Source organism: Diabrotica undecimpunctata, chromosome 8 (genome assembly GCF_040954645.1).
Source record: "Diabrotica undecimpunctata isolate CICGRU chromosome 8, icDiaUnde3, whole genome shotgun sequence".
In the NCBI taxonomy this organism is placed as follows: domain Eukaryota; kingdom Metazoa; phylum Arthropoda; class Insecta; order Coleoptera; family Chrysomelidae; genus Diabrotica; species Diabrotica undecimpunctata.
Window position 1 is genome coordinate 59,813,384 of NC_092810.1, and position 19,205 is coordinate 59,832,588.

The 19,205-nt window shown below is 32.8% G+C and overlaps 1 protein-coding gene across 3 annotated transcripts in view; it reads right to left on the reverse strand.

The window, feature by feature from the left end:
* Window positions 1–19,205, reverse strand: part of Mgat4a (alpha-1,3-mannosyl-glycoprotein 4-beta-N-acetylglucosaminyltransferase a) — a 225,010-nt gene that overhangs the window by 54,245 nt on the left and 151,560 nt on the right. For all 3 annotated transcript variants that reach the window (XM_072540365.1, XM_072540367.1, XM_072540366.1), the window contains exons 6-7: window positions 11,967–12,104; window positions 1,059–1,186 (exon numbers count right to left, since the gene is read on the reverse strand). In XM_072540365.1, the coding sequence (XP_072396466.1) occupies window positions 1,059–1,186; window positions 11,967–12,104 (266 nt within the window). The remainder of the gene's footprint in view (window positions 1–1,058; window positions 1,187–11,966; window positions 12,105–19,205) is intronic.

Genomic DNA, 19,205 nt, shown 5'->3' on the forward strand with positions numbered 1-19,205 from the left:
GTGCAATTTTCTTGTCATCGTTTTTATCACAACCATTCAAACTGCTCCAGGTATACTTGCGGTAGTCCAGTTTCAAGCCATCCAGGATCATTTTCTCTACGCCTAGAACTAGTACAAGGGATGGGAAATAGGTAACTAGATTTTGGAGAGATAAAGACATGGACATGGTTACACCAGGAACGTAAAAAACTGTTTACCCTCTGTTTTTGTATACAAATATACTCTCTTTCCTAAAGGTGTATATACTTCTCCAGTACTATCATCTATTTCAACTGATTTATCTGTTTTTGTTTTGTTTTGCTTATTACTTCTATGTCCAGCACCAGCAACTAAAGCTGTTGTTTACAGTCTCACTAATATTACCTTACATTCACGTATATCTTTTTTCTTGTCATAAAATAGTCTATTTGAGATTGGTTCTGTCCACTTTTGTATGTGATAAGTTGACTTTTTCTATTTTATATGTTGAGAATCTCCATACCTGGTGCTACTGCTGGCTCCAACATATCATATCCAGCATCATTTCTAGTTCCATGTATCGCTTCTGCTTATTTTTGGATTAACTCACATGTGTATTAAAATCATCTCCTATTAGGACGTTTTTCTGTTTTTTTTTAAATATGTCTACTAATTGATCATAGAAAGTTTTTCACATCCGTATAACATTCAACACTTTTTTTATCTAGTACAAATTTCATTAAGACTATTCCATCAATTGTTACAACTTCTATTACGTTCTCTTTCTGTCTCTATCAGCAATTATATTAACATTCCAGTAGATTATAAATCGAAAAGAAAATCGAAATATTACCAACGATTATAAATAAAAATAAACCTATTCAACAATAAAATTAAACTAACTAGCTTAAGGCGACCACAAACATTAACTATACTATAACAATAACCCGTACACATTCACGTAAACTCATTAATTACATGAACTAATAAATTATTAGAAGACTCTACACCACTTTTTTATGCCAAAGACGATATGATATTTAAAAGATAACATTTTTAATACCAATTTGCTAAATATCATGAAATGAATTAATACTTACGTTTTTCTCCCAATTACAAATTTTTGTAGTAATTAAATAATCCAACAACCAGTCAACAGGTTTGTCGTTGAAAAACATTTGGAAAAAATTTATTAACCATGGAAGTTCAGCAGTTTTAAAAAGTTTTCCTGTAATAAAGCAGACTGTTAGGTAAATATAGATCTTATATGTAATAACTGTTCGATAACTATGTGGTACACTAAGTATTTTCGACAAAAAACATTTTACTTTTCGATTGACTTTCCCATTTTCCGGTTAGTTCTTTTTTCTTGGCATTTGCTTAGCCAATTAGTCAGTTTCCTGCTAGTTTAACTCGCCTATTTCAACGAAAATCTTTTTATTACAGTTATCACTTACAACCGAAACATTATTTTAAGTTTCGAAATAGTTGACAATAGCCAGGGATCTAGAAGTAAGACATAGTGTGATGTTGAGAACTAGCTTGTTAGGGCATTCAGACTCGCGTGATGGTAGACCTTTTTACCGTTTTCTCCGAATAAGAACACATTTTTTAATACATTTAAAAGAATATCTATTTGTGAGAAACTACCACAACATTTTTGAAAAACCTAGCGACAGGCAAATTTTTGGTTAATGGGGCACACATTTTTCGGGTATTTCCAATTATTTTACTTTGATCCTTAAGTCAGGGTAAAATTCACCCTATCATTTTTAATGAAAATGGGGTTAAATAAGATATGTTTTAAAGCCCTTGAAATTCCCTGTACATTACTCTTTAGGTTTTTAAATTCAGTCTAATTAGTTGATTCAGTGTGCCAATCGTTTAGATTTAAATTTGTTTTTTCGCCTAGCTTTTGTTGTTTTTGGCACATTTGTCACACGTTTGGCACATTTACTTTATAAAGTAAATGATATAAACACATAAAGAAAATGCAATTAAAAGATTCTCTTGTGAATATTAGTTTCAAGCATAAATTTGTAGGCTTCGAAAAGGCTATAGCGGGATAAGATGGTCAAATATGCACCATGCTCGATTCAGTTTTGGGTCTGGCCATTCGAAAGCACATAATTAAAAACACTCAGTTAAATTTTCAAGTCCCTTGGTGCCTCTGGGGGTTCGCTATGGGAAAAAACGTATTTAAAAAAAATAATTTTTTTTAGACGCTGTATTACTGCAAAAAATCTGAAAAAAATCATGAAAGCGTATTTTAGTAATACAAAACAGCCTGATTTTTTTCAGATTTTTAGCTTGAAAATTGAGCTCAGGAAAAATATTTGAAATTTTCAGTGATATTTTAGGTTATGTCGAAAATTTTTGGCCAACTTTAAAACAATGTTTTTTTATGGGTTTTTTTCCGTTCTTTTGAATGGCATAGATATTATTATCATTTTCAACGTGGAAAATGCCTAAAAATCCAAAAACTTGCCTTTTTTTGGCATTTTTCTGAAGTTTTTGATTCATAACCTCAAAAACATACACATAAATTAATGATAATTCATATTTTTATATGTATTCTTATCTTTATAATCAAAATAAGCTATTAAAACTATTATTTTTTTCCTACAGCATGCTCCAAAAACCGAAAAACCCTGCTTTTTCGGCGTTGTTTTAAGTTTTCGCTATATAACCTCTAAATTCAGTAATTGATGGATTCGACCGTTACTTGATGGAAATTCTTTTTATGTAACAATAAAACACTGAAAACTTTGTTTTCAAAACTTGCACAAAATTTATTTTAAATTCTTATCACTACAGCTGTTTCGGCTGATTGCCTTTCTCAAGTGATCTGTTTTTGGCATGGGTTTACACTTTATAGTCTCTAATGAAATAGGTTGAGGAGGGGAGAACTGTTTGTCTCAAGCTGGTCATTCAGAATTATATCTGTGTTTTTTAATTTGTTGATTTCCATAGATTCTAACAAAGATAGCTTAAGGCCTTTATTTTGAACACCAGCTTTCAGAACAAATAACAATCTAGGCAAATATATTAAAAACAACAAGAGCCAACATAAAAAACACTTACACAGTGGTGTGTACAAACTTAAATGTGGCGACTGCCCAAAAACTTACATTGGTCAAACAGGTAGAAATTTTAATAAACGAATAGCAGAACATAAAAGGGCTTTCAATAATAGAAAAACAGATTCTACATACGCACTTCACCTTCTAGATCATAATCATTCTTTTAATGGAATCTATGGAAATCAACAAATTAAAAAACACAGATATAATTCTGAATGACCAGCTTGAGACAAACAGTTCTCCCCTCCTCAACCTATTTCATTAGAGACTATAAAGTGTAAACCCATGCCAAAAACAGATCACTTGAGAAAGGCAATCAGCCGAAACAGCTGTAGTGATAAGAATTTAAAATAAATTTTGTGGAAGTTTTGAAAAAAAAGTTTTCAGTGTTTTATTGTCTAAATTCAGTGTCTAAATGAATGATAATTTACATTTTCACATGTATCTTTCCCTCTACAATCAAAATCAGCTATTCAAAGCATTAGTTTTATCTCACAATATTCTCAAAAACCGAAAACCCCCGTTTTCTCCATGTTTTTACTATATAACCTCAAAAGACTCTGAAAAATGAATCATATTTTTGATATCTTTTAATAAATAATTATTACAGCTGATCGTACGCAGGAAAACAAAATATTTTTTTAGAGGTAAATAAAATTCATATATTTACTAATTAACAATCTATATTTACAATATTTTATTTAATCTAGATACATTGAATGACAGAATAATTACATTTTATTAATCTTCCTCACTATCCTCGTCAATTACCGGATCAATATCCGTTTCACCAAATATTTCTGAAAGAAATTTAGCTGGTCTAATAATGTCCGATTTGTACCTAGCATTGCTTAAATAATATATAATAGCAGCAACATGTGAGCAGGATCCAACAGTTATCAATCCATTAGCACAATCGCACGAGTAAAATTGCATTGTAGCCAATAGATTCTGGCTTATACTCAATGTAACATTTATAAAAATTTTTTTGATATGTCTGGATTATATCAAAACCTTGGTAATATTCGGTTTCATTCGGATGTGTTCTAAATTAATTTCGTTTCTATCGTTCAATAACTCAACAAAAACAATAACGTAGCTAGGTAACATACAACTTGACCTAACTGGTACGTACCTAAAAAGAATATTTTGAGATCTCTCTCGGTCATCTCTGGAAAATCAAGAATTTCTCGCGATGTTATCTTGGTTGTCGTCGTACTTCGTCTAGACCACCTTGCTGTTTCAGCTTCTTTAGCCAATGTGTTATTCACTTTACTCTAATTCAACATTCTCTGTATTATTAATTTTTTTATTTCTTTATCTTCTTCATCATCGCTCTTCTTCTTCTTCTTCTTAGTATTCTGTTGTCCTTGTTTGGATATAGGCCTCTCCCAACTTCTTCCATCGTTCTCTCCTGAGAAACATATTTCCAATTTGTTCCGGCTATTCTTTTAATGTCATCAACCCATTTCATCTGTGGTCTTTCTTCATCGCTATAAAATCTTTTTCCATAACAGTTATTAAGGAAACACGCAATTCTGCAATATGCTTCAGCTTTTGGCAACAATTTATTATCCAATTGTTGATGGAGCAGCTTATATTTTTTTCCAAGAATGCCGTGGACAGCTTCTACTACCCATCTTAGTTTCGTAACGTAACGAGATTCATTAGCTTCAGCTGTGGATAAACTTGGTCTTTTTCCTTTTAATGTAGCCATCAGAACCTTGAAGCCAAGATCTTCTAAATAGGATACGACGTCTCTAAAGCCCCTATCTACAATACAAACATCACCTTTTTTCATAAGTGACCTTATTCCATTTGGATCTTCCATAAGCTTCTTCATGATGCTTGCATGCAATGGACCGGGTAGATCTACAACAAACCCGTCTGTTATGCAGATGGTAAACGGCTTGCACAACGGTTTTATCTTCTGTCCCGAATATGATTTTCTTTGATACCAATTATTTCTGCTTTTTTGGTGAGCTAAATAAGCTCCATCGAAAATTAATGTGAGCTGATCATCCGTCAAAGTAAATAACTTTATGGCATAAACAGAAGTATGTTTATGGATTAAGTCGTCTCTCACGAGACTTTTTACTCCAAAATATTGTGGCAATACATCTCTCTCGAATGAATTGATTACAGACTCGCAAAAAATCAGATACTTTGATCTCAGTATCTATCCTGAAAACTGATGAAATAAAATTATTTGATGATCCAGTCCTTAATTTAGCAATAATACTGGTTTTTGTTGCCTGTTATTTTAGACACGACACAATTCTGCTGTCAAATTTAAAATCAATTCAAAATAAACACAAAAACAGAGAGCCATTGAACATTTGAGGAAAAGCCCCGCCGAAAAGATAACACGCAAACTGACTAAGAGCGATAAAGAGGATATTATGGCCCTACACACGCAAACGCACTAAGAGCGATATAGAATGAGAGCCCGATTATAACAGATATACATGGCGTTGATAGTTGCGCCGCGTAATGCCAACTACCTTGCGGCGCAACTATCAACGCCATGTTTTCTGTTACAATCAGGCTCCCTGGATATACGGGATGTAAGGCTAAGACATGAACGCCAAAACAGTTAAGTAAATATAAAATATAAAATAAAAGAATAATGATATAAGCATGGGTATAACGCTCTTGTATCTAAGCGGAAGAGTAAGGCATGGACGTGCGTGGTACGAGCTTATGAATGTATATAACAAGGATCTCAAAAGTCATGGAAATATATAGATATGCGTCTGTGTACCTATAAATGTATGTACATTGTGATATAATATCACGTATATAGATATATACGCTAGCTTAAAATTCCACAACTTTTGAGTGTACAAGTGCGTTCTAATTCACGATTCATTTTTCGGTTTTTGGAGCATGCTGTAGGAAAAAATAATAGTTTTAATAGCTTATTTCGATTGTAAAGATAGATAAGAATACATATAAAAATATGAATTATCATTAATTTATGGGTATGTTGTTGAGGTTATGAGTCAAAAACTTCAGAAAAATGCCAAAATAGCAGTTTTTTCGATTTTTAGGCATTTTCCACGTTGAAAATGATAATAATACCTATGCCATTCAAAAGAACGGAAAAAAACCCATAAAAAACATTGTTTAAAAGTTGGCCAAAAATTTCCGACATAACCTAAAATATTACTGAAAATTTCAAATATTTTTCCTGGGCTCAATTTTCAAGCTAAAAATCTGAAAAAAATCAGCCGGTTTTGTATTATTAACATACGCTTTCATGAATTTTTTCAGATTTTTTGCAGCAATACAGCGTCTAAACAAAAATTCTTTTTTTTAAATACGTTTTTTCCCATAGCGAACCCCCAGAGGCACCTAGGGACTTGAAAATTTAACTAAGTGAGTTTTTAATTATGTCCTTTCGAATGGCCATACCCAAAACTGAATCGAGCATGGTGCAATTTTGACCATCTTATCCCGCTATAGCCTTTATTACCATGGTTTGTTCCATTCTGGAAAGGATAGACAACGTTTCGTTGTATTTTATGAAGAATAAATGTACCGATATGAGAGCTTAGCAATGTAATGAACGACATCAAGATAAAGTATGTTTTGGAGTAAAAAAATTATGAAGCTAGGAATGTAGGTAATAAAAAACGAGAAACTGAAAGGCCTGTATCTAATGAACTTGCATGTTACGAATTATGTGAGTTTGCAGTATTACAACATGTTCATCTAGATTCACCATGTTAAATACGAAGCAAGTAGCAGCCGTATCTGAAATAAACTGAACTAGCGTCCAAAAAATTTTGAAGAACAACACATTCCATCCATATAAAATACTCTTAGTGCAGCAGCTTAATGGGGATGATTATGACCGCCGCGCCGTTTACACTTTTGTAAAATAATCAGTGAGAGAGCAGTGACCAATTCACAGTTTCGCTTTAATATATATTTTTTTATGAATGCACTTTTTCCATAAATGGTCTGTAAATCGTCACAATTGCCGTTATTTAATTAAACATTAATTAAACATTAAATGTAGAGGCTGGTATTTTTGGTGATCGACTGGTGAGACAATTTTTTTACCTAAAAAATTGATTACGTATTAACAATTACTGGAAGACATGATTAATTCTGCCTTGACTGATATTATTGAAAATGATCAACAATATGATAAAGATCATTTGATTTTTCAACAGGGCGGTGTTCCTCCGCATTATGTTTTACTTGTTCGTCAATATTTAGACCAATATTTTCCACGAAATTGGATTGGGAGAAGAAGCAGCATCGAATGGCCTCCTTGATTACCAGATTTGTCTCTCCTGGACTTTTTTGTGAGGACCCATAAAGAATAGAATCTATAGACCACCGTATCTTTAGAAAATTTACGTCAACTAATTGTCAACGAATGCATATAGGTTATACCACGAATATACGACTGTTTTGGATTATTGCAACAACGAATATTTTACTGTGCAAGTAGAAGTATGAAAGTAAATTGGTCTAAACATTATTCCAATAAAAAGGATCTACTGTTAGTATGACATCTAAACTAAAATTATTTCAGTTAATAGATGTTCAGACAGACGCAAAATTTATTGTGAAATTTAATCCGAAAATTTATTGATAATTAAAGTACCTAGTCGTTACAGATATTAAAAAGTAACGAAAATTTACATACAGTTTCATATATCGCCGACTGACTTTAATTTTAAAAATTGTCCGTATAGAGGTGTCCGGTGAAGAGAGTTGTCCGTTAAGAGAGAGTTTAGTGTAGTGTATTTGTTTATTATAGCCAAAACTGGCGAGACGTGGTTTAGATGTAGACAACTTTATATTTAATGTACTTCCTTATTTTACTATCCGAATGAGGATAGCGACGACAGTAATTATGGCTGTGAATGTGATGGTTGATAATAGTTTTAGGAGATTAGGAGAATAAGAGAATAAGTAAGTTTTTTTGTTTTTTTAATACTAATTGAATATTGGACCAAATAAATTACACTATTTAATCACTTAAGCATTGTTACACTTCGTTTAAATCACTTAATTCAAAAACCAACTTGTTTAGAATACTAAACTTAATGATATTAATTATATACTTCAAAATCTGAATTATTGTTCTATAAACTGTTCTATAAACTATCAACTCTATATTTATATCATGACTTCATATTTAAATCTAAGGTTTATATCTGTCATAACAGTATTTTAAAAATGGGGAGAATTTACTATTGGACAATTTAGCACATTGGACCATTTAAATCGATACCTTAAACCAAATTTAAAACAGTCGTATATTCGTGGAACGGAGTATACCAATGATTTCGAAATTGCTTCGTAATGTGAAAGAACGTTTCGAACAAGCCTTTAACATTGTATGGACGTCGGAGGTCATTAGTTACATCATTTCACCAACTAAGAAATAAGTGACCAGCGAAAAATATTAATTTAACATTTTTTTTTCTAATAAATCAAAATCAAAGTACTGGACCGAATTTAAAAAGGTGAAGATTAATGTATAGGGAATTGCAATTGCTTTCAAACGATATCTTTTTTGACCCCAATGTCATTAAAAAATCTTGGGATGATTCTTACCCTTCCTCAGGCGAAAAAATAAAATAATCGAAAATACAGGAAAAAGATGTACCCCTTTAATAAAAAATTGAACTGTCGCTGGGTTTTTCAAAAATATTGTCGTAGTTCCTGATAATGACTCTGTTTTGTTTTCGTTTGGCCACCCTGTATACCAGTTGTTAAGTTAGGTTCGATTCCTCGTCATCGAATGCAAATGTTCAATTTATATCTACTAAATGGGTCAGCTTCTCCGTCGTATTGTTTTGCTGACGTTTGATTATATGTCTGTATTTGTGTAGTAAGTGGAGTAAGTGTAAAACAATTTACACAAATGAATAACAATCAATGAATACAACTTTGAAGTAGTCAAAGAATTTAAGTACCTGGGATCATAACATCTGAAAATAAATATGAAAAGGACGTGGCAGCCAGGATCATTGCAGGAAACAGGACATATTACTCATTAATGACCGTACTTAAATCAAAAATACTCTCAATACCAGCAAAAATAAGAGTGTACAAGACAATAATTCGTCCCACAATAACGTATGGAAGCGAGACATGGACTCTGAACCAGCGGGAAACGACAAAATTACTGGTACTGGAAAGAAACATACTGCGGACTATCTATGTGCCTTGATCTGGGTAAGATCCAAAACAAAAGTCAAGGACATAGCAACAAAAATTGCCAAACTTAAATGGAGTTTCGCGGGCCACACTGCTAGACAAAAAGACCAACGTTGGAATACTACAATACAACATTGAAGACCTTACGAAAGTAAACGACCAAGAGGAAGACCACAGATGAGATGGGTCGATAACATTAAAAGAATAGTCGGAACAAATTGGAAATATGTTGCTCAGGATAGAGACCGATTAAAGGAGTTGGGAGAGGCCTATGTCCAAACATGGACGACAGAAGGCTAAGAAGAAGAAGAAGATCTATGGGCCTTGCAGAGAAGAGACAACAGGAGAATGAAGAAGAAGACACACTGATGAACTCCAGACAGTATATGGAGATGAAAACATAGTACGCTATATTAAAGCAAACCGAATAAGACGGGCGGGCCACGTACTAAGATCGAGTGACGAAAGACTCCTGAACGCCACATTCTGAGAAAGCCCCGAAGGCAGAATGTCAGTTGATCGCCCAAGAAAGAGATGGAAGGACATAGTAGCCAGTGGTCTACGTAAAATTTGAGTAAACGCGGAGAAGACTCACATAGAGTTGTAGAACCAAATAATGATGATGATGATGAATTATTTCTAACAAAAGAATTATTTAAAATTCCTTATTCCCGATAAGGAAGAGGCGCGTCCATACTCTAAAGTAGGGTAAATAAAGTACTTATCTAAAATTCAATTCATCAATTTTGATTATTGATATAGCAGCTAAAATAAAGATGGAGTCGCAAGTGATTTTTATTGTCACTTACGTAAAGGGATAAAAATTAGCTGCCAACATTATGCCATACCAGTTACTCAAAAGCGTTAAGAGGTTGGCTTAAAGGAAGTCACCAATCTATGCCAGTTGCAATGCGGAATGGTGTGATGTAAACCATAGAATGATGAAAATAATTGCTACTTTTACATGACATGAACAATATACAAGGATTCTCGAAAAACAATAAAGATACAAATACAAATGCACTTCACTTCCAGTACCTCCAAAAAATAAGGAGAAGATTGATAATTAAATATTTCTGGTGTAGATTGAATCGAGTTTTTTTTCTGAATATACTTCCTTAACTTCGTCCACTCTATTTGAATCTTTAAGTCCACCAAAAGAACCTTATTTTCTGAAGAAATCTGATTTGATTGTGCTTGCTCGAGATTTAGGGCTATCAAAAATCTAAGGCTTAGGCAAAAAAATTTACGAAATATTTTTCCAAATAGGATGATTTAGTATATTATAATGATGTTATAGGATTTCTTGAAGAACTAAATTTCAAAAAAGCATTTGAAAAATAAAGACTTTTTAATATTACTTCTAACATTATTTTGAAAGCCGTCTTACCCCACAATGGCAATAAATACTCTTCAGTGCCCCTCGCGCATGCAACAGACATGAAGGAAAATTATAGAAATTTGGAGGTATTACTTGAGAAAATAAAATATTCTACTGATTCTAAGGTCGTAGCTATACTTACCAAGTTTTGCTGTTTTTTATGTCAGTGGGATAATCGTCCAAGAGATAAACATTACGTAGTAAAAAATTGGCAACAAAGAAAAAGTATAACACCTGGGGTTAAAAATGTATCTTAAAAACCTTTAGTGCCACTATACTAAAAGTTTTCATGTCATCACTACAGGCTGGGACTCATGAAAAAATGTGGTAAAAGCTATAAATAAAAATGGTAAAGAATTTCAGTACTGTAAAACGAAATTTCCCCGAATCAGTGATGCAAAGTTAAAAGAAGCAGTTTTTGTTGGTCCGCAAATAGTAGGAGAGCTTATGATAGATGTCGATTTTGATTTGATGTTAAACAGAGAAGAAAGAAGAGCTTGGGTGGCTTTAATAGAACTGTGTAATAATTTCCTTGGCAATGCGAAAGCTGACAGCTACCGAGAAGTTATTCAAGAACTTCTTTCTGTTTATGAAGCTCTCGGATACAACATGTCACTTAAAATTCATTTTTTAGATTCGCACTTAAATTTTTACCTAAAAATCTTGGTGCCGTATCAGATGAGCATGGTAAAAGGATATACTGCACATTAAAAGGGGCTATATTGGAAAATGGTCTGCAGCAATGCTGCTAAGCTATTGTCTGGTGCTGTTGGTCGATTGACTGAGAAACTCCAATTAAAGCGAAAATGAAAAAAAAAAAACTACAAATAACTTGGATTTTATCATTATAATGAGATAAATTTAGTGAAACTTTCATGACCTGTACCTAAAAAACAGTACTTTTTTTAAAGTACGTACAAAACTTAACATAGTTAAAACTTACATAGTACTTTATAATTTTTTATAGGTATTGTTATTCTAATAATACAGTTTTTTGATTAAATGAACAATAAATGAAAAGTATATATAAGTATTTATTTCTATTGTAAATTTTATTTACCGTAGAAATTTATTTAGAGCTCATTTAGAGAACCAAAAATAACGTTATCAGATACGAAAACAAAAAGGAGGAAAAACAATTTTTTTTTAAGACAAGTGTTAATGTCATTTTTTTACATTCTCAGATTTAACATTGTAGCAAACAGTACAGACTACTTAATTTATCGTGGCTAAATTGATCAGGTAATTCAAAGCAATTAAAAAAAGGATCATTTAAACATTATTAGCGGTAACGAGGTATTTGACGAACATTAATATATTTATGAAGATAAAAACATTTTATAGATAATACATACCTATAAATCCTAGTTGGCAAAAATCCAATACAATCCAAGGATCTTTTTTGGCAGTCTTTTCGATCGCAAATTTTCTCATTATCGTTGCATAGGATGGTTTGGCTAAAATATCATCTTCAAGTTGAACATAAAAAGTTCCTGAAATAAAATAAGGCATTTTAGAAGAAATTCCAATAGCTCTAATACTTACAACAATACTATTGAAGAATGAAATAAAGAGAAATAAAGCCAATTAATGAGATTTCTTTCCTTTGACTGATGGCCATTGAGTAATATTTTTTTTCTTTTAAGACAATGTATTGTTCTTTTTAAAGTTGTATTTTTCTTGTAATGTTAACTTTTTCATGTATTTAGCATTCTTTATGCTTGTTATACTCTCCTTTTTTATATATCCCAAGCTATAGGGTTATTGTTGATTTTCTCGGTGTAGTTAAATTTAAATGACTATAAATTATAAAAAAACACACGTAAAATAATCTTTATAGCAAAAACACACAATTTACAATATACAATTCACATTGCAATTACATAACACAACTACATAACATTTGCATATTTTCCTAATACAATTCTTGCAACTCTCAGAATTGTCTTGTCGTGGTGATCAAAACACCAAAATATAATCTTCTGTACCATTTTAGATTTAACTGTGAAAATGGCAATACATATACATATATATATATATATATATATATATATATATATATACATATATATATACATATATATATATATATATATATATATATATATATATATATATATATATATATATATATATATATCAGCAAGCATCATCAGTTCATCTAAAATATTGTTCTTTTTAGATGAACTGATGATGCTTTCTGATTAGAAAGCGAAACGTCTTCAATAAATAGATGAAGTAGCCACCTTCTTTGTCTTTTTTCTCTCCACCTTTTGACCGAAAAACCCACCACTCTTCGAGTGATCCTTAATTTATATTGGATTGACGGTCGTACTCCTTTTCTCGATATATATATATATATATATATATATATATATATATATATATATATATATATATATTGTAAAACTTTACATATGCTAGCAATGCTCGCTATCGCTTTGATGTATTAAAGACAGTGTACGTCGTAGGAGCACGATTCGTCAGTCTCAGTGTTCAAATTGATAAATTTCGACCTCACAGTCCCATCAAATGCGAAGGCTGCATAAAAAATCAATAACGAAAGACCAACAAACGTCTCCTGAATGTTAACCACCGGTGCTAATTGTGCACAATTTGAAAGTGGTAAGCGTACAAAGGTGCCCTCGACTTTGATGGCCATAAATGATATCAGACTCTGTGGCGCCCTGGAAACTTGTGACGTCAGTCTCACGTAAAGGATAGGAGCTGACGTTAGAATTTACACTAAAATTTTACAAATTACAATAAACTAAACTAACTCATAACACCAACATCAAGTTTCCAGGAAACGACATCTACAGGAACGACTGCAGAACAAATTTAGGAGGAACTGTATTCTAGTGAGAAAAGGAATAAACCATACATTACAACAGACACTAGCTCTAAACACTATGGAAGCAACAACAATAAAAGTCCAGATAAGACAAGGTGACATAAGGATCACTTCAGCATATGTAAAGCCAACAGATTCGTTAAACAATGACAACCTAGATGCATTCCTGAACATAGAAGAACCGTCCATAATAATAGGAGACCTCAACGCCAGATCCCCTAACTGGAACAATAGAGCTACAAACGGAAACGGAAGAATATTAAATAATTATCCAATGAACAACTTTACAGGCAATGCTCTACCAAAACATTTGGATATAATAGTGGCTAAACACCTAGGACGACAAACAAACATCCGAACCTTAAACGAAGAATCAGGAGAACACAACCCTATTTTTCTACAAATAGGCATATGGGAAGAAGATAACAAAACAACAAGGAAAAGAAAGAAAACGAAGTGGTCGAACCTAAAAGGACTATTAAGCAGAGGAATTGTAAACGTTCCTACAATTGACAATCCACCAGAAATAGAGGAAAAGTACTAGAGCTCGAAAACGCCATAAAAGTACTACTAAGTAAAAGCACGAATTGAAAAAGCGCGAAAAGCGGTTAACAATATGAAAAAGTGGTTCAAAAGCAAAATCTCAATGGAACTAAAATTAAGACTGGTCAAGTGTTATGTCTTCCCGGTCTTGTTCTATGGAGCAGAGGCATGGACCACAACGGAAGCCACCCTGAAGAAACTAGAATCCTTTGAGCTGTGGATATATCACCATATTCTTCGGATATCCTGGACAGACCACATCACTAACGTGGAAGTAATGCAGAGAATAGGCAAAAGCAAAGAAATAATCTTCACCGTAAAGAAACGGAAGCTTGAGTACTTCGGACATGTCATGAGGCATACTAAGTACCGGCTGCTACAGTTAATAGTCCAAGGAAGAATCGACAGTAGGAGGGGACCGAACTGTTCAGAGGTGCCGTAAACAAAGTCAAAATAGCCTTGTTAATAGCCAACGTCCGAAACGGATAGGGCAAAGGAAGAAGAAGTAAAAGCACTACCAAAGAAGAATATGAAATTCACGTGGAAAGATTTAGAGACATTTATTAGAAAAAAAATGAAAAATGATAAGGGAAAAGAATAGAGTCAAAAAGAGAGCCAGAACAAGAAATCAGAAAGAAAAAAATAGGGCAAACTGACTGAACCGACAAGTTAAACAGGCACTAATAAAACATAGAAGCCAAAAGTGGGACAATTACGTAAAAGAAACGAAGAATGGGGCCAAAATATGCAAGAATTATGAAGGCTTCAAAGAACTTTAAGAAACGATAGAAAACCCATTCCCACACTACACGGAGAAAACGGAAACGTCTACTTTGTAGAAAAGAAAGCCGAGGTGATAAAAAGGACTCAGAAGTTTATATGACGCTAGTAACCGAAATATATTTATTATTAAAGTGTAAGGAAATGTTCTAAACCAATATTTAGTATTTTCATAAAAATTAATGTTGGTACGTAATATTGACATTTTAGTTTTTTTTTTATATTAAAGTAATTTTATGTTCTCCGTCACCGAGGCGTTCAGTTATTGCTTAATCCCTTAGGGTTTACTCATTTGCATTTTATGATGTATTGTATCGTATTTAAGGTTTGTCGGGGTAGTCATATCAAAGTCGAGTGGAAATTCAGATAAATAGGTCTCAATTATTACGTTTTTTCTGCATTGACCAACCTTGTATTCAGAACTTTGCTATAAAATTTGTGCTATCAATTGTTTTCAAATGTACTATAGATCAGCAATTTTCTCATCATTGGATTGGCAGAGATAGTGAAGTTCCGTGGCCTAGAACACCCGATGTAATTCCTTAGATTTTTATTTATGTGGTTGATGAAATCACTGGTATACGCACAAGAATTAAATAATCGTCCATCACTATGGCAGCAAATAGTAAATTCCGCTAATTTTATTACCAAGCAGCCAAAAATATTTTTTAGAGTTAGAAGATCGTTTACCGAAAGAATTCATACGCAGTTTGAGGTAAATGGGCTTCAAATTGAACATTTGTTATAAAAGATTTGGTTAAAACGTATTTTTTGATATTTTCGCCTTTTTAAAATTGTTCTTTTGTTTATATTATAACAAAATAGTTCTTTTTAAAACCACAATGTGTTTTTTAATGTTGAATGCATCTATTCGTTTTAAAAAATTTCAATAAAAACATTGTTTTGTTATTAATAGCGATTAAAATTTAATTTGCAGAATAAATACAATCCTATGACCCAAAAACACCGACATAATTAATACATTAATTAAAATAACTGTGCTGCATCACTTCATTTAACTTCAAATATCTCGAAAAAATAACTACTTTATTGTTCCAATAAAGAGTATTTACACAGAAAGTATTAGAGAATCGAAAAATTGCGAAAATTTGCGCAATAGAAAAATTGCGAAAAATAGCAATCCCGCCAGCAGCGTAGCATTTGGGAGGGGCCAACCTTTCACTTTCCCTTCTCGTATGCCTCTGGTAGTAGCCAGAAACGTTTATTTAACATAACTTAGTAGAATGTACAGTACCTTCATTTAGCTATGAAAAAAAAAACGAACTTACTCTTATCATGGCGGACTTCAATGCAAAAGTAGCGTCAGAAAGAACTCTCAATATTAGAAGAGAAGAACGGTTGTTACAGTTCTACCAGGATACATGGTTTTGTCTACCAAAACGTAGACTATATACTTGGAAGTCTCCAAATGATCGAGGAGACAATATTGTAAGAAATCTAATTGATTATAATATAATAGTTAATGAACGGTTTAAAAACTGCATAAAATCGATCAAGATTTATCCAGGTGCCGATATGCTCTACTGTGCTCTACAATCACAGTCAGGCAAAAGAAAGTTTCTAAGAATGAGAAAATCTCCAAAATATCACTAAATACAGTCGAAGACCCAGGCACTCTAAATAAGGTTTCTCAAGAAATTAACAAGTTTCGCGAAATTAGACTAAAAGATACCAACAACATAGATGATTGCTGGGAACAAATGGAAACAACATTAATCACTGCATCTCGAGAAAATCTTTTAAGACAACAAACAATTCAAAATGACTGGATGACACGAGACATCTTAGATCTAATGGAGGTTCGGAGGCAGTAAAAATCCATAAACAGAAAAAAATACGATAAAATACATAAAAAAATCCGAAAAAGAATTAAATTAGCAAAATATCGATGGCTACAATAATCCTGTTTAGAAATTAAGAAACTAAAGCAACGACATGACAGCTTCTATTTGCATGAAAAACTAAAAGAATTAACAAGCAAAAGCAAAATTTACAGGCAAAATATATTACAAGACTCTGGTGGTAGAATTTTAAGTGACATTAAAGAGCGCTGCACCGAATGGGACAATTACATAATAGAATTGTTTAAAGATGACCAAAGAATCTACCAAGAAGTAACATCTAACCGAGATGCTGGCCCACCGATTCTAATCTCAGAAGTTCAAAAGACCATCAACCAAGCGAAACGAAGGAAAGCTTCGGATCCTGACGAAATACCTGCAGAATTGTTACAACTATTAGATGATAAAAGCGTTGCATTATTATCTCATTCTTTAACAAGATATACAGCAGCATATAAATTACCATTAGAATATTTATTCTAACCAGACAACTGGTTAGAATAAATATTTATAACTATTTCCAAGAAAAGGAATGCAAGACAGTGTAGCGCCTATCGACTTTTTTATGAAAGTATTACATTGTCTCGTTTATTAACTTTGTGAGGGGATAACTGGTGATGAGCAGTTTGGTTTCCGAAACGGCATGGGTACTCGAGAGGCTCTTTTTTGCATGCGAATACTCTTACAAAAGAGTATTGAGTTAAGGAAAAACATTTGTGTATGTTTTATAGATTTTGAAAAAACCTTTGATAGAGTACCACACACACTATTATTTCAATGCTTGGACTCAGTTGGTCTAGAAACGTATAACATTAGATTGCTCAAAAATCTTTACTACAATCAGACCACTTATATTAAGGTGGATTAAGAGGTTTCAGCTAAAGTTTCTATTTAGCTAGGGTGGTATCTCAGACAGCGATGTATTATGTCACCGATGTTGTTTAATGCCTACACTAAACTAGTTTTTGAGAAAGCGTTAAATAATCGCCGCCAAGGTGTTACAATCGGTGGTGAAATTATTAACAACATCAGATTCGCAGATGACACCGCCATAATGGCAGAGAGTCTAGAAGACCTTCAAACACTGTTAAACGCTGTAAACAACGAATGCACTGGAAAAGGCTTAACAATCAACGCAAAGAAAACAAAATGGATGGTGGTCGGAAACATTAATATCGAAAACTCAATACTAAAATTAGATAACAAAATCCTGGAAAGGGTGGAGCACTTTAGATATCCGGTTAGTTGGATTGACTGCGGGGTTGAAAGTGAGGAGGAAATTTCGAATAGAAATTGCATAAAAAAACTTTATTAACTGACGTTCTGTGCAATAGAAGTCTGTCATTAACCACAAGTCTAAGAGTACTGAAGTGTTACGTCTGGTCTGCTTTATTCTATGGATGTGAAACCTGGACAACAAAACTTATAAATCTTGATAAATTAGCGTTCGAGTTCTGGTGTTACCGTCCCATGCTCAGAATCCCGTGAACAGCACACATATCTGACGAACGAGTACCAAGGCCTCATCCAAAACGGTTACCGCGAAAATCACATCAATGGAAGCATCCACAAACATCAATCTTCCACTTAATCTCAACCCAAAACTCAGACCCTTATTATACGAAAGCGTTTCGTCTTTATATCCAAGGTGGCACTGACAAAATCGACAAAATTCTTAAATCCAGAGGAATAAAAACAATATTTACTCTGAAACAAAAAATTTCATGTCTTGTCTGATCAGTCAAAACAACAACTTCAGCTCTAGGTTAACACCATCTTAATACAGGTCAGAAAATTGATTTTAAAAACTCCATAAGCCTCCATCCGCTTCTATAAACCAAGAATTATCCGAGAAGCCATAGAAATTGAAATAGGGCCAAATTATCCCAGTAAAAGAGATGACGGCATACGGTTACCTTCGACATGAAGACCTCTCATTAAAAAAATCGTCCGCTTTACCCGCCCAATCAAAATCCTTCTGTCAGAAATGATCGCGCCAACCCCCGCGCCAAAACCCACGCTAACCTATATATACATGTATATATATATATATATATATATATATATATATATATATATATATATATATATAAAACAAACAACACAGTTTATTATAGCTTTACACAAATAATCTCAACGACTAGTAAGTTGCAATGACAATTTGTGATATGTTGTAAATATTCATACATTCTTCTAATTACAGTGTCTTGAAGAAGGAATAAAAGAATTCCTAAAGCTCGACCAAAAGTCAAAAGAGTGTTTCTATAACATCCCGGCCAAACCTACCGGCCCTAATAAACGGTGTTGTTTGTATCTATCGAAATAATATCCAGTATTTCTTATATATTGTTATGATATGTAAAATCGAGAAAAATATTGGTTTGTTTAAAAATATTTCAAAGTTCAAAAACATTAAAATAATTCAGATAAGTAGGATAATATCCAACAAACATTTCGGAGAAGGAAAGTTATTAAATCCTTGGATTTCCTGTACCAAACAAAATGTAAGCTTTACATCAATCATTTCTTTGTTATACCTGAGTGACCCGCATAAG